General features: G+C 38.1%; 1 protein-coding gene across 1 annotated transcript; it reads right to left on the bottom strand.

Moving 5' to 3' along the window:
• Positions 1–4,331: 4,331 nt before the first annotated feature.
• On the bottom strand, positions 4,332–13,816 carry LOC141799649 (trypsin). Its single transcript, XM_074681948.1, has 5 exons — positions 13,762–13,816; positions 8,097–8,244; positions 5,944–6,085; positions 5,603–5,869; positions 4,332–4,502 (listed from the first exon to the last, which is right to left on the bottom strand). The coding sequence occupies exons 1-5, from the start codon at positions 13,814–13,816 to the stop codon at positions 4,332–4,334; spliced, it is 783 nt and encodes a 260-aa protein (XP_074538049.1).

Raw genomic sequence — 13,816 nt, 5'->3', positions numbered from 1 at the left:
ATTTTTCCAGCATTTGAACCTCTTTACTAAACCACCGACTCCAGTTTAATTCAGTTTAACAGTAAAATGCTTCATCCAACGACCTTCAGATGTAAATTGCACAGCTGCACAGAAGCTGAGAGGCCGTGCTCGGGGCTAAATTTCATCATTTTTTATCGGCAGTAGATATCCTGGGTTAATGAATTCACTCGTTATCTTGATGACCTTTTCATGTAAAACCAGTTTTCCTATCAGTTTGTGTTAATCAAGCCTGTCCGTTCATCTCTGAGTCTCTATATTCAAGGCCTCTCTTGCTGTAGTTGTTGTTTTATGATACTTTGTTGAAGATAAATGATCAGAGTTTAATTCTGACGCTGCTTGAATGTTTTTACGAGTGTTTCATACCACCCACTGAAGCCTGAGTCCTCGCCGGAGGCCTCGTAGTAAACTTTGACTGGAAACACACCGCGCAGAATAAAAGCTTCTGGTGGCCTAGTTTGAGGAGCAGAATCCATTATGGTTGTAAAACATGTTTTGTCTGTGGAGCTGCCACAGAGCACGGCCCGCTGGGAGCAGCTGGTCACAAACTGAATGTCTGGATCAATACGTTTCCACATGAGACACATAAAGCCAACGTGGGACATTTCCAAAGCAAAGAGCGAACTTAGATCAAGCATGTCAGGGGATATTCTCTCCGGGGAGGACATCCAACGTCAGAACAAAAGGGAAGCAGCTTTTATGTAACAGAGCCGTAAAATCAGAGGCGTAAAACCTGAGATCCATCAATCACCTGGGACACGGACACACCCGTCATGAGAGAGCAAACAGGGCCGAGCTGTGAAACCAAAGAGGCCTCTAAAGTAGGACATCAACTATTCATTCTGTTGTGATACGCCGACACCTATCAGGTGTGTTGCACGCCGTACGGATTTCACCTGGCTTCTTCCTCGCTGCTTTTTATGGGAATCACTGCTGGCAGAAGAGGAAGGGACAGAGAAGAAGAAAGACGAAGTCCAGCTTCTCAGAGCCGCCACACAAAACGCCTAAGGGAAAACCGGACCCATGAATATTAGATGAAGGTTTCCCAGTGTGGGGATAATTCCTCTGCTGTTTCAGAGCGACCGGTGATAAGAAAGCGAAATGAGAAGGGATTGGTGTAGTTTTTAAAAATTAATCAGAGTAGTGTCTTAGTAGTGTATCAATGACACAGAGTGAAGAGGACTTAGCGAGTTATCTGTCCAAACAGCTTCAGTCTAATCTGTTTTTCAACTCTTTATCCCCAAACTAATCGCTGCAGGAGTCATTTAAAGGTGGTGGAAAGTTCAGCACACCGTCAGCTGAAGAAAATCTCATTTTGTTAAAAGGTAAAAATGACTCAGAGTTCGTTATGTAAGGCACTTTAACGTAGCTTATTTACATCTGGCCTCATTTACAGGCCTGGTTCAAAGGAAGTTGAGATGCTGTGTCAAATATTTTCAATCAGTGACAGCTGTCAGGTCAGTTCAGCACCTGGACTCTTCTACTACAGAGACATACTGCTGTAATTCATCACTGAAATATGTCATAGTGGGTAATTTATGCCCACAGTGGTTATGTTTTGTCTTTAACTGCAGTTAATTCTCATGAGCTTACATATCCAGCTCCCAAAACTCAAAAACTTCCTGTCCTGAAAGTGTGTCTCCTTCAAAATAAAAGCGCATTGTAATACTGAATTACACCACAAAATATGTCAGATCTCCCCGAAAGAAGTCGTTGGACGGATGGTGGCATATGTGGCTGTTTGGTTCGTCTTGGTACGGCACACATTTTGTGGCGTTTCCACTGACTAATCCTGGAACAAATCCCCAAATAACCAAGGCAAACCATCCTGATTTTTGGGACCCTTCCATTGGGGTGCCAGACTAAACCGATCCAATCCCAGAAGGTGGAGTTTGAAACACTGCAGACTGTTGATTGGTCAAAGGGATCGTCACTTAGCTTCTGGTGGTGCACAGCCTTCTCTGAAACAAAACTTGTTTCTCTTTTACTGTGTCGCTTTTTTCTTCTTCGTTGGATTTATTAGCGAGGTACACCGTGTCACACTGCTATAGACTTTACTAACACAGCTATCTGCATCAGGCTTATACGCCTAACAGGGGGTATGGTTGGCTGTGGAGAACCCAAACGGGATTCAACTTAACCAGGCAAACCCCTTCCAAACTGTACTGATCTAAACCAGACTGCTTGATGGAAACTGATCTATATTCCCCCACAGACAGACAGACCCCACCACATAATATTTAAGTAAGGTTTGCATTTATGGATGTGGTGAGGAACTCAGTGATTTTCTGTGATTTTGAGCTCATGCGGTGACTTCCACTACAGAGTCATGTCTTTTTTTAATGCAGTGCTGGCTGAGGGCCTGAAAACCACTCCAAGGCTGTTGGATTTTACCTTTTGTGCAGTTATTTCACCAGTTTTATAATCACAATATGCACTGACTATGATGAAACCCACAAAATTATTGCAATGATATGCCGATGAAAATAATTTTGAATTTTTGAATTGCTGACGCAGTCTCTCACAGAACGGCAAACATCTGATAGACTTAGCGGCTCTTGAATGCCCTTTTCATGCTCAGTAATGCAACTTACCTTATAGTTGATATTTACTTGATTTGTTGCGTTGTCATATTTTTAACTAAGTGTAGTTTTTCAATGATTTTCAAACCCTCGAAATCTGCTTTTATTATGATCTTCCAGAGTGTCCGAAAAATTTTTGGGAAATGCAGTTACACAAAGTCCTACAAATCCTCAAAAAATAAACAAATTAATAAATAAAGTTAAATTAAATTAAATTAAATTAAATTAAATTAAATTAAATTAAATTAAATTAAAATAAAATGAATTAAAATAAAATAAAATAAATTTAATTTAAGTTAATTCAATTTTATTTTATTTTAATGCAATTTAATGTAATTTAATGAAAGCAAAAGAATCAATGACTTATTATCAAGTACTTTAAGGAGAAATAATCCCCTGAATATTTGTATATCTTGGAATTAACAAAAGTTGATCGTGGATATCAAATGCATCATTTTCGGTAAAAAAAAAAAAGTATCATACTGCAACTCTAACTGTAATGGGAAAACTTGAGTTGGAATGTTATTTAAAAAAAAATAAAATAAAACAAAACAAAAAAACAAAGGGCATTTGCATAGATTTTGGTGTTTATTTCAAACCACCAAGCACTAATGTCTTCAACACATTTTGGCGCCCCCTGTGGCCAAGTCTTATAACTGCATTCCCATTCTACAAAAGGCCAAGGTAAAATCCTGTGATATCACTCTCTTCCTACTTTCTTTTAACAGTTGAATGAGTCATCAGAAATCAGAGGCTCAGCCTGTAGGTGTGCTGGTCAGTTATATTTATTGAGGTATATAAAACAGGAAAACATAACAGTTCATGTAAATCACACACTCTGATCTCACTCTTTCTCCTTTGTATCCACCCTAAACCAGGCATCTGCTCAGCTCTCACTCTTCAAGGTGCTTTATGCATAGCCCCAGTTTCAAAACATCACTAATACATAAATAAACCACATGAAATTGGCAGTAATCTATAAGTTATTCATTATAACTAAAGCAGGAATTCACTATTCATGGAAATGTTTGTAGTGCACTGAGACAAACTCACTGACGACAGGTTAATAATCAGCCTGAGCAGACATTGTTGAGCAGATGCAGGTAGATTTTCCTAAATTAATGTTGTCAAAAATTACTAATAAAAAATAAAAACAGCCCCAAATCCAGCTAATTTCCTTTTTAAAGAACCAAAACAAATCCTAACCTAATCAGATTGTTAAAGTGTGACCACAGTCTGTAAATCCTTTAGCAGGGTGTTGTTGGAGTGAATTGAGTAGCATTGGATGTACTGATGTTGCTGTTGTTGTTGTTGTGCCTGTGAGGCAGCAGCAGCTCTTGGACTGTAAATTACATGGTCCCTTGGGTCCAATGTGAGCTCTCTGTGAGGATCTGGAAGCACTGATTTCAGCTGACGTTAGCAGCGATATGGCACCTCATTCCTGGTGTTATGTTAACGTGGATGATTTGTCCGGTGTTTCTTTTATGGGAGGAGAGTTTGTGGGTTATGCATTAGGATTGTTTTCTGCAGTTATAGTAAAAATTCAAGCGTGAGGATTGAAAGAAGCGGTTCAACATTTTGTGAAATGCTCTTTATTCAAGTTGTTGAAAGCTGATTTTTGAAAATGTTGAACCGATCCTTTGACATGTTCTGAAGAACTCACAAAACCTGGTTTAAAAAAAGTCTGAAACAAAGATCTTCAAGTCTCCACTGAGTGTTTGGGTTTGGTTTTTAGTTCTTGTTACACCTGCTGTAGTAGCTGAAAATGGTTTCGTCGATCCACCTGCGGTATTTAGACACAGCTGTGTAGACTCCAGGGAACTGAGCGTCTCCACATCCTTTACCCCAGGACACAACGCCGTAAATCCGACCTTCACACACTAATGGACCTCCAGAGTCCCCCTGAAAAAGGACAAGGAAAGACATAGAGGATTAGACCAGGCTGGTATTTAAAGGTCCCATATTATGCAAAAATCACTTTATTAAGTCTTTTAGTGAAATTTGTGGGTCTTTGGCTTTCCTCCCAGCCCACAAAATGAGATATTTAATGACAAAACCTGTACTTAGTAGTGCTTGTGAATGAGCTGTTTGGAATATCCAGGATTTGCGGACATCAGCGATTCCCTTTTTTGACCAATCAGAAGCAAGTCTGACGTGATTGGTCCACCGGACCACCTCCCTGCCCAGTCCCCTCCCTGCTGCTGGACAGATTTCTCTCTAGCAGTGGGGAGGAGAATGCCAAAGTTGAAGAGCCATCACTGCTCTGTTTTTGGCTGTAAACAGCCACATAGTTCCCTGCACAAGCTTCCCATCTCAGAAGAAGACAGACTAAGTGTCTAGAGTTCATTTATCAAGGAAATGTTCCAGCTACACTCCGTAAAACCGAGCATGTGTGTGCTAGTCACTTCATGGCCGACTGCTTTTCCAACTTTGGACAGTACAACAGAGGGCTAGCCAATGGACTGGTCCTGAATCCAGGCGCATTACCAACCATCCACCAACAAACCTGGGACCCTGGAAATGTGAGTATTTTAAATGCTATGTGCTGTGGAGCAGATGTAAGAGCTTTTCCTCAGTGTCCCCCCTGTCTCTGTGTTAGCTTCAGGATGCTAACTTTAGCTGTGGTTAGCCTGTTGTTTTAGCCTGTAATGTTACGGTAAACGAGCTTCGCTGTTTTCTTAACATTGTGCACTCGGAGCTCGTGGCGCCGCTCTCAGTGACGTGAAGAGCGGGGCGGTATCAGCGGTGGCTCATTTACATATGAAGGCCACGCCCACTAAATCAGAGCGTTCTGAACAGAGGGGCTATGAGAGCCTGGAAACAATGCTGCTGTGCTTGATTTATTGGCTTTTTGGACCAAAACATGTTACTGCCATTTCATGAAGACATCAATGATCCATATTAAACTGCAGAAAAGGAGCAGAATATGGGACCTTTAAGAAGACAAACCCTCCAGGTGTCAACACACTATGATCTAAGAACAGGAAGTGGCGTCCTCTTACCTGACAGGCATCTTTCCCACCTATACTGTAACCAGCACAGAGCATGTTTTCTGTTATGCCGCCGTTGAACGACGCACTGCTGTTGCATTTTGCTGTTGACACGATGGGGACTCTGACTGTGCGGAGCGTGGAGGGGATCTGGCCTCCAGTGGGGCTGGTGTACCCCCAGCCAGACACTCGGCACATGGTGCCCTCTGGGATGGAGGTGCCGTGCCGCGGCAGCAGAGCTATGGAAACGTAGCTGTTCAGATAAACTGGAGCACTCAGCTGGAAGGAACGAGGACAGTTAGATCAAAATACAGACCAACAGAGAAAGAAAGACCAGTGACGTGATACGGTACCTTTATGAGCATGATGTCATTGTTGTTGGTGGTGCTGTTGTAGCCCGGGTGAGGAATCAAAAGTTTGGCCAGGAGCACCTGCTCTGTGCCCTCATAGATGCTCAGCGAGTAGTCCCCTGCTACTACCAAGATGTTGCGGACCCTTCAGAGGCAATCAACAGATCCAATCAGAATGAAAATAGTAATTAAAAAATATGTATAAATAAAAAGTATATCAATATAATATATATATATGTATATATATATATATATATATATATATATATATATATATATATATATATATATATATATATATATATATATATATATAAACATAAATATATTATAATAATAATGATGATAATAATAGTAATTATTATTATTATTATTATTATTATTACCATTATAGTAGTAGTAGTATCAATAATAATAATATAAATATTAATATATATATAAATATATACCAAGAATAAAAATATATAAATTATAAATTACAATAGCTAGCTTGAAAACCTAAAAAATGACTCAGCATTTTTTCATAGCAGACATTTTCCTCTGATGTTAGCCACAGGGTACGAACAAAATGTAAAATTCACTGTCCGATTATATCTAGACGACGTATTTTAAAGTTTTGACAACAAATTTGACATGTTAGCTAATTTGATTGGGAGCTCTTTCGTTGCTGGTAGCTAGCTTACTTTAATGTTATACCTAAACTAAGAGGTAAATGTTTTTTACTCATCAAGTCATGTTTTCAATTCAAGATTTTAAAACTAAGACTATATTTTAAGATAAAACCTCTTAATAGAAAGCTAACTAGTGGTATATAAATTCTCATGTACTCTTAGCTAGCAAGCTAATATAAAAGCTGTTTTTTTTACTGTAATTCTGTGATCAAAATGTGAAGAAAATGTTCTAATGTTCATGTTTTCACTCAATTTGGATCCTCAAATAATGTCAAATTGAGGATTTGGTCTTTGCTATCAGCTGTTTACTTTAATCAAATTCTTAGCATGTAGATGTTATAGTGCTAGCTGCTAAAAATAATCATTCAAACCATCAACAAAAAGTGTGCAAGCAAATAAAAACATTAGCCAGGAATTCGTTAAATGTTTACTTTCAGTTCTAAACTTCAAGCTCTCTGTTTTGTTTAGCTGAATGTTAGCTAGTTAGTGCCCTATACTGTCATTAATGCTGTTCTCTGCGCACTTATTATAAAGTTTTATTAGCTTATTTGATAGATTGGTAATGATAGCTAAAAAAGTATTGAACCGTACTTTCAGCCAAGACTAGGTTGAATAGTTTTGTTAGCTGTTTACGTTCATCAAATTCTTAGCTATAGCTGGCTAACATTTCTTTTTGCTCGTAAACTGTGCAGGACACTAGCTAGCTAACAATCAGCTAGTGTTAACACATTACAGAGCACCTGAAGCTTAAAACTTAAATGCAAACAATTTGACTTATTCTCGGCTAACATTTGTGTTTACATTATTGTTTTAACTGAAATGCTAACTGAAATGTTAGCTAGCTAAAAGCTAGAAATTTAGTAAGTGTTATTTGTTAATAAAAGTTTATTAGTTAATAAAACAGTAAAAGCAACAGTTTTAGCATTACTATTGACTTAACCCACTATGAATATGAAACATGAGGCAGCAGTGAACTTTAAGGACCTTGAAGACAAAACTAATCCAGTTTCTCTCAGTTAAAAAAAAATCTGTATCAGTTTGCTGATATATTGTGGGAACCAGAAAGAGTCTGGATCAAGCTCTGCTAAAATTATCTAAAAAATAATTGCTTTCTTCTGAGTCAAAGCATTTGTTATTTATAAGAAGTGGTTTCAGTGAATCTGAAGCCAAGATGTCCATGTGTCAGATTGCAAAACCACAGAGGCCCATTGTTATCAGCTGAATTGTATCACTTACACGTGCTTTCTTTCAAACAGGCTTTTTTTACACGCCTCAAAACAACCAAACCCTCTGGTTACAGACGTCAAGCTGAGGTCATTGCGTGTCAAAAGGTTTTTTTTTTGCTGTGGGTTTCTTTCTCAGAAAGAAGTGAAATCAGGACATTATAGCCTAAAGCAGAGTGTAGCTGTTGAATTGTTGGAGTAAATTGTGTTTCTGCCTGAGATTCGGTGACTCTTTCACTTCATGGAGGTAGAATCAGCTCACCCGATGTCACAATGTGCTGCTGTGAGCACCCAGTACTTATTTATCAGGATGCCTCCACAGAAGTGCTGACGCAGTGTCGACTGTACCGACACAACGGTCTTGACTGAATGTGGAACTGGTGCGTATCCTCCCACTATCCGCTCCTCACCTGCGACACACACACACACACACACACACACACACACACACACACACACACACACACACACACACAGAGGGACATAAAGGAGATAGCCTTTGGAGACAGGAGCACATATTACGGTCCATAAGGTCTTTGTAGAGACGACACAAAGCTAACACAGCGGTGATAACTGCAGCTGCAGCATCAGCAGGAACAATATGAGTCCTCAGGAAGACAGTGGTATTTATTGATCACAGGACTTCTAGATTAGTGGATCAATGAAAGCAATCTGATCCCAGGGATGCATTGATCCACTGTGAGCACGAGTCTGACTGTAATTATCTATCAGATGTTAACCGTTTGCAGATGACGCACTCATTTATATCGACGAGTCTTAAAATTAAATTCTCGGTAGTAGTGATGGGAAGTCATGAGTGAGTTAATTAGTTTCCCCTTTTTTCCCACTTTTAATTACATTTATTGGAAATTTATCTTAAGCTTTTGTTCATAACTCAAGTGTTCTTATGCATTTTAGGTCATACGAGTGAACTAAAGTTGGATAGTCTATGTTAAACCTCTTGCATGTTATCAACCCCCTTTAGAGCACTTGAATTAAGATCTAAAATAGTTGGAAAATGGCATTTAAAGGTCCCATATTATGCAAAAAACACTTTATTAAGTGTGTAAATTAGTGAAATTTGTGGGTCTTTGGTTTTCCTCCCAGCCCACAAAATGTGACATTTAATGACAAAACCTGTACTTAGTAGACCTTAAAACGAGCTGTTTGGATTTTGGGAGTTTGCCGACATAAGCGATTCTCTTTTTTGACCAATCAGGAGCAAGTCTGACCTGATTGGTCCACCAGATCAGATGCCCCTGAGCCCCCTCCCCGCCCACTCCCCCTCGAAGTTGAAGAGCCATCACTGCTCTGTTTTTGGCTGTAAACAGCCACATAGTTCCATGCACAATCTTCCCATCTCAGAAGAAGACAGACTAAGTGTCTAGAGTTCATTTATCAAGGAAATGTTCCAGCTACACTCAGTAAAACTGTGCATGTGTGTGCTAGTCACTTCACGACCGACTGCTTTTCCAACTTTGGACAGTCCAACAGAGGGCTAGCCAATAGACTGGTCCTGAATCCAGACACATTACCAACCATCCTCCAACAAACCTGGGACCCTGGAAATGTGAGTATTTTAAATGCTGTGTGCTGTGGAGCAGATGGAAGAGCTTTTCCTCAGTGTCCCCCCTGTCTCTGTGTTAGCTTCAGGATGCTAACTTTAGCTGCAGTTATCCTGTTGTTTTAGCCTGTAATGTCACAGTAAACGAGCTTTGCAGTTTGCTAAACATTGAGCACTCAGAGCTCGTGGCGCCGCTCTCAGTGACGTGGAAGAGCGGGGCGGTATCAGCGGTGGCTCATTTACATATGAAGGCCACGCCCACTAAATCAGAGCGTTCTGAACAGAGGGGCTATGAGAGCCTGGAAACAATGCTGCTGTGCTTGATTTATTGGCTTTTTGGAACAAAACATGTTACTACCATTTCATGAAGACATCAATGATCCATATTAAACTGCAGAAAAGAAGCAAAATATGGGACCTTTTAAGCTACTGTAAGGTGTTTTTTGCAGGTCATAGAAATTACTGACACAAATAGCTTTTTTGTGAAATTTTGATATCATAAAGTCCTGGCAAATTAACCTCCAAAAATTTCCGCTCCATAGTGCCCCCTAGAGGTTTTAAACTACCCTCCTGTTAGATTTTTTTTTTCCATCTACATACACTAAAATGCCCATACATATTCCTGACTGTTCCTAACATACTGAACCTGACAGAAAGGGTTGACTGTCAAAATTGATTCTCATCTTGTTTTTATTTTCAACATACTATATGTGAATGTAGTATGTGGGTTTTCAGGCCTTTGACTGTTCTTTTGGGTCTGTTTTGTACTACTCTGGTTTCCAGTTTTGGAAAGTGGAGCTACAGGTGATGGTCTTTTTTTTGCCTTCATTAAAGATATACAAAACAAACTGATCTTTACATTTTAGTTATTTGCTAATCATATCACAGCAGACTCATCATATTTGATTTTAAATCTTACACCAAGAATTATATCGTTTTTTGTTTTTTTTTAAATCTGGAATTTAGCGACTTTTTATTTTTACAGATGGTGGAAAAATCTTGTCCATATAATCCGCATATAGTTTAAAAAAGTAAATTCAGGGTTTTTTGGGCTTCAATAATTTGTAACAGTGTCTTTTAAAACTAGAGGTGACAAGATTTACTTGTGTTTTTTTAGCATCACTTCACTTCTACCTCACGGACCATCTAACATTAGTGTTGTTGTATTGTAGTTGTAATGCCGACTCATTCCAGTAGATGGCGAACATTCACCGAAACCTGCCTCCTGCATAGATAAACAGTGTTAGCGCTGTGCATTGTGGAAAACAGTAGGGCCAGTAGACTGGTTGGTTGCATACTGAGATCGGTAGGACATCCGGGGATTTTTGGCATACTGCAGATTTTGTACGTTTTCGGATACTGACGACTACAGACTGAATTTTGGCCCAAAAAGTAGGCACTACTCGTGTGGTAGGTAGTCTGGAAAACAGCCAAAGTAATAGATTGCAAGCTGCAAGAACAGTCCACTTAACAAAATTCACTCATGCTTTGGCCACAGGAGGCGCCAGAATAACAAACCACACCTCCTCACAGGGGCTTTGACTAAATTTCAGCATGTGTCATACATTAATGATGTCTGTACTGTACATCCTGGTGGCATGGAGCCAGCTCACACAGAGAAACGACCCTGCTGGGACGAAACAATATCCCGTCATTATTGTCCCAGATATTGATCCCAGGCTTCAATTAGCCGCAGTGGTGCGTGTAAAGAGCAGGAAGGTAACTCTATACAGTATCCACAGCATGGATTGGGTGTGTATGAGTTTAACACACACTCGTACCAGCGCTTTAGAAAGCATTATGTAACGACCTTGGACCTGAACCTTTAATGATCGGTTTTTTTGTTGCTGTGCGAGCTGAGCTGAAAGGAATCATCTTTACAAACCGCTATTCATCGCTTTAAGCTCCGTGCTGCTGCTGATACATCCATTATTCATCCTCTGCTGTGAAACGTGCTGGAAATAGTGAAAGTTTATCACGCTTTCATCAGCTGCTGCAGGAGAAGACGCTCCTTTTCAGGCCAGTTTAAGATTTTTATCAAAGTGTCCTTTCACATTTTATCTCATCAGGGACACCAAGAGGCGTTGGTCACAATCACTTATTGTTGCTTCGTGTTTTATCCTCAGTGAGTCACGGCAAGATTTGTTCATCCTTCACTCAGAGACGTGTCTCAGAGAGAAAACTGTGGTGTTTGGAATCATAAATGTCAGGTTACACAGATTTATAAATAAAATAATAGGAGAGTTTTTAAAGAGGTTTAAAATATCAACAACAACAACTGTAGTCAGACATTATGCTACAGCTGATCTAAGTCAGAATGTTGGAAAGTTCATAGAAAGTAGGATTAAGATAAGACATAAATACTTTGAAATGTACATACATAAGGAAAGATTATTTAAGACATTCATGACAGGAAATTAGATGTCACACTGCAGAATCCTCAAAAGTTCATTTAACTGCTAACGTTTTTGTGTCTTTCTCTTTGTCCACAGTGTGAAACGTAGAAACTAGATAAAGAAAAGCTTTTTCTTCTGAGTGAAGAGTAAAAAAATCTCTGTGTGATGTTTTAGGACCGTAGTTCTTTATCAAAATCTTACTCCAGACTTCATTTTATCTCCCTACATTGGTTGTTTCTGTTCACCATTGACTATTTTAGACATCAGATGTGTGTATCAGGTTTTATGACATAAGACGTAGAGTAAAAAACTCTATTAACATGTCAAGAAACTGGAAAGTGTGAGACAAAATTCTGTAATTTAAATCTTCTAAAGAGTTAAGAATTAAATACGTGGTGTGTTTAAGCTCTCTTGAAATTTTTAAAAGTAAGCAAAAAAAACCTATTTTATTATTATTATTTTTTAATTAATCAACATTTGTTATTTACCCCTCTGATACACAAAATATGAAAGCTTGTGTCAAGATTATTTTCTTGAGTATTTTTTCTTCTTCTTGGGGCATGATTTTTTTTTATTAATATATTATATTATATTATGTTATATTATATTATATTATATTATATTATATTACATTATGTTATATTATATTTATTTATTTATTTATTTATTACTTTACAAATACTTGATTTTCGTCTTTAAGTTACAGACATTTCCAATCCAGGGGACAACATGCGCCTGAGCATTCTATGGCAATTTATTTATTTATTTTATTTTATTTATTTATTTTCTATGTAAATATGCCAGATTCAGCCGTAAGACTAATTTCCATCCATAGCCCCTATAATATGACAACATGTACAAATTTTGTTTTATTTTTTAAATCCATGAATAAGTATGTCTTTATATGCCTTGCAAAACCTTTGAACACATTTTCACAAACTTTTACTTTACATATTTGACAGTTGTTATGCATTTCAACCCTCTTATGCATGTCTGTAATTTTATGAAAAAATAATTGAAAATAAATTAATAATAATAATAATAATAATAATAATAATAATAATAATAATAATAATAATAATAATAATAATATAAAGAAAGAAAGAAAGAAAGAAAGAAAAAAAGAAAGAAAAAAAATCCATGCCCTTAAAAAATAAAACACTTAAGGGAAAAAAATTGAGACTGGCCGATATGCAGGTCTATCATAGAAACCAATATTTTAAGGAGAAAATGGCTTTTAAAGAGCTGTCCACTACAAATAATCTTTTTATTTCTAGCAGTTTTATTTTATTTTTAAGTATTTTTATGAACGCCATCTTCCTTTTGATTCTAGTCTTTCAATATTTTACCCTTGCCTGTAATTTACTGTATCCAGATGTATGAAAAGTAAAGTATAGATAGAGCTGAATTTGAGTTTGTTGAGCTTTATATTTACATGGGGCTCACTTAAACTGAACTACAGGTTGAAAGTTAGCAGCAAACTCACACACATCACTTCCATGGCTATGCCAGAGTGTATTATCCCAACTCTAAGACACAAAGTCAAACATAATTTAAACCAACTCTCCTCTATTCCTGACACTAGTGTGAGTTTTATTCATGTTTTAAAGAAGTAAGAAGCTCTAAAGTTTCACATTAAAGTCTGAGAGTCAAACTTTAATGTCAAAGTCCATCTCAAGGGAGCATCAGGACCCAAAGTGCCAAAGAAGTGCCAGCAGGTTGTAAAACATTCATCCAGGAGCTCTTAATAACACATCAGATGCTGATCCAGACTGTGTGGATACAAATTTAATTTAAGAAGTAAAAGCCTGAGAGAGAAATGTTCCTCAGCTCAGCTCTCCTGCCTCAGTTTAACCAGAGGTTTATCTTTACTCACAGCTCCTCCATGCATACTTTAAGAGTGTGTAAAACACAGTCACACACAAACAAACAGTGTGTAAAATAGGAAGATACAGAGGCGTACTTACAGTTTACAGACAGGACGTTTAGCAGCACACACAGCAGGAAAGATGGCAGCTCCAT

This window comes from Halichoeres trimaculatus, unplaced genomic scaffold (genome assembly GCF_033239565.1).
Source record: "Halichoeres trimaculatus isolate MK-OKI-2021-1 unplaced genomic scaffold, fHalTri1.1 fHalTri1_scaffold_11, whole genome shotgun sequence".
NCBI lineage: Eukaryota > Metazoa > Chordata > Actinopteri > Labriformes > Labridae > Halichoeres > Halichoeres trimaculatus.
The sequence above is the reverse complement of the archived record's forward strand: the minus strand, read 5'-3'. Positions and strand labels throughout refer to the sequence as shown.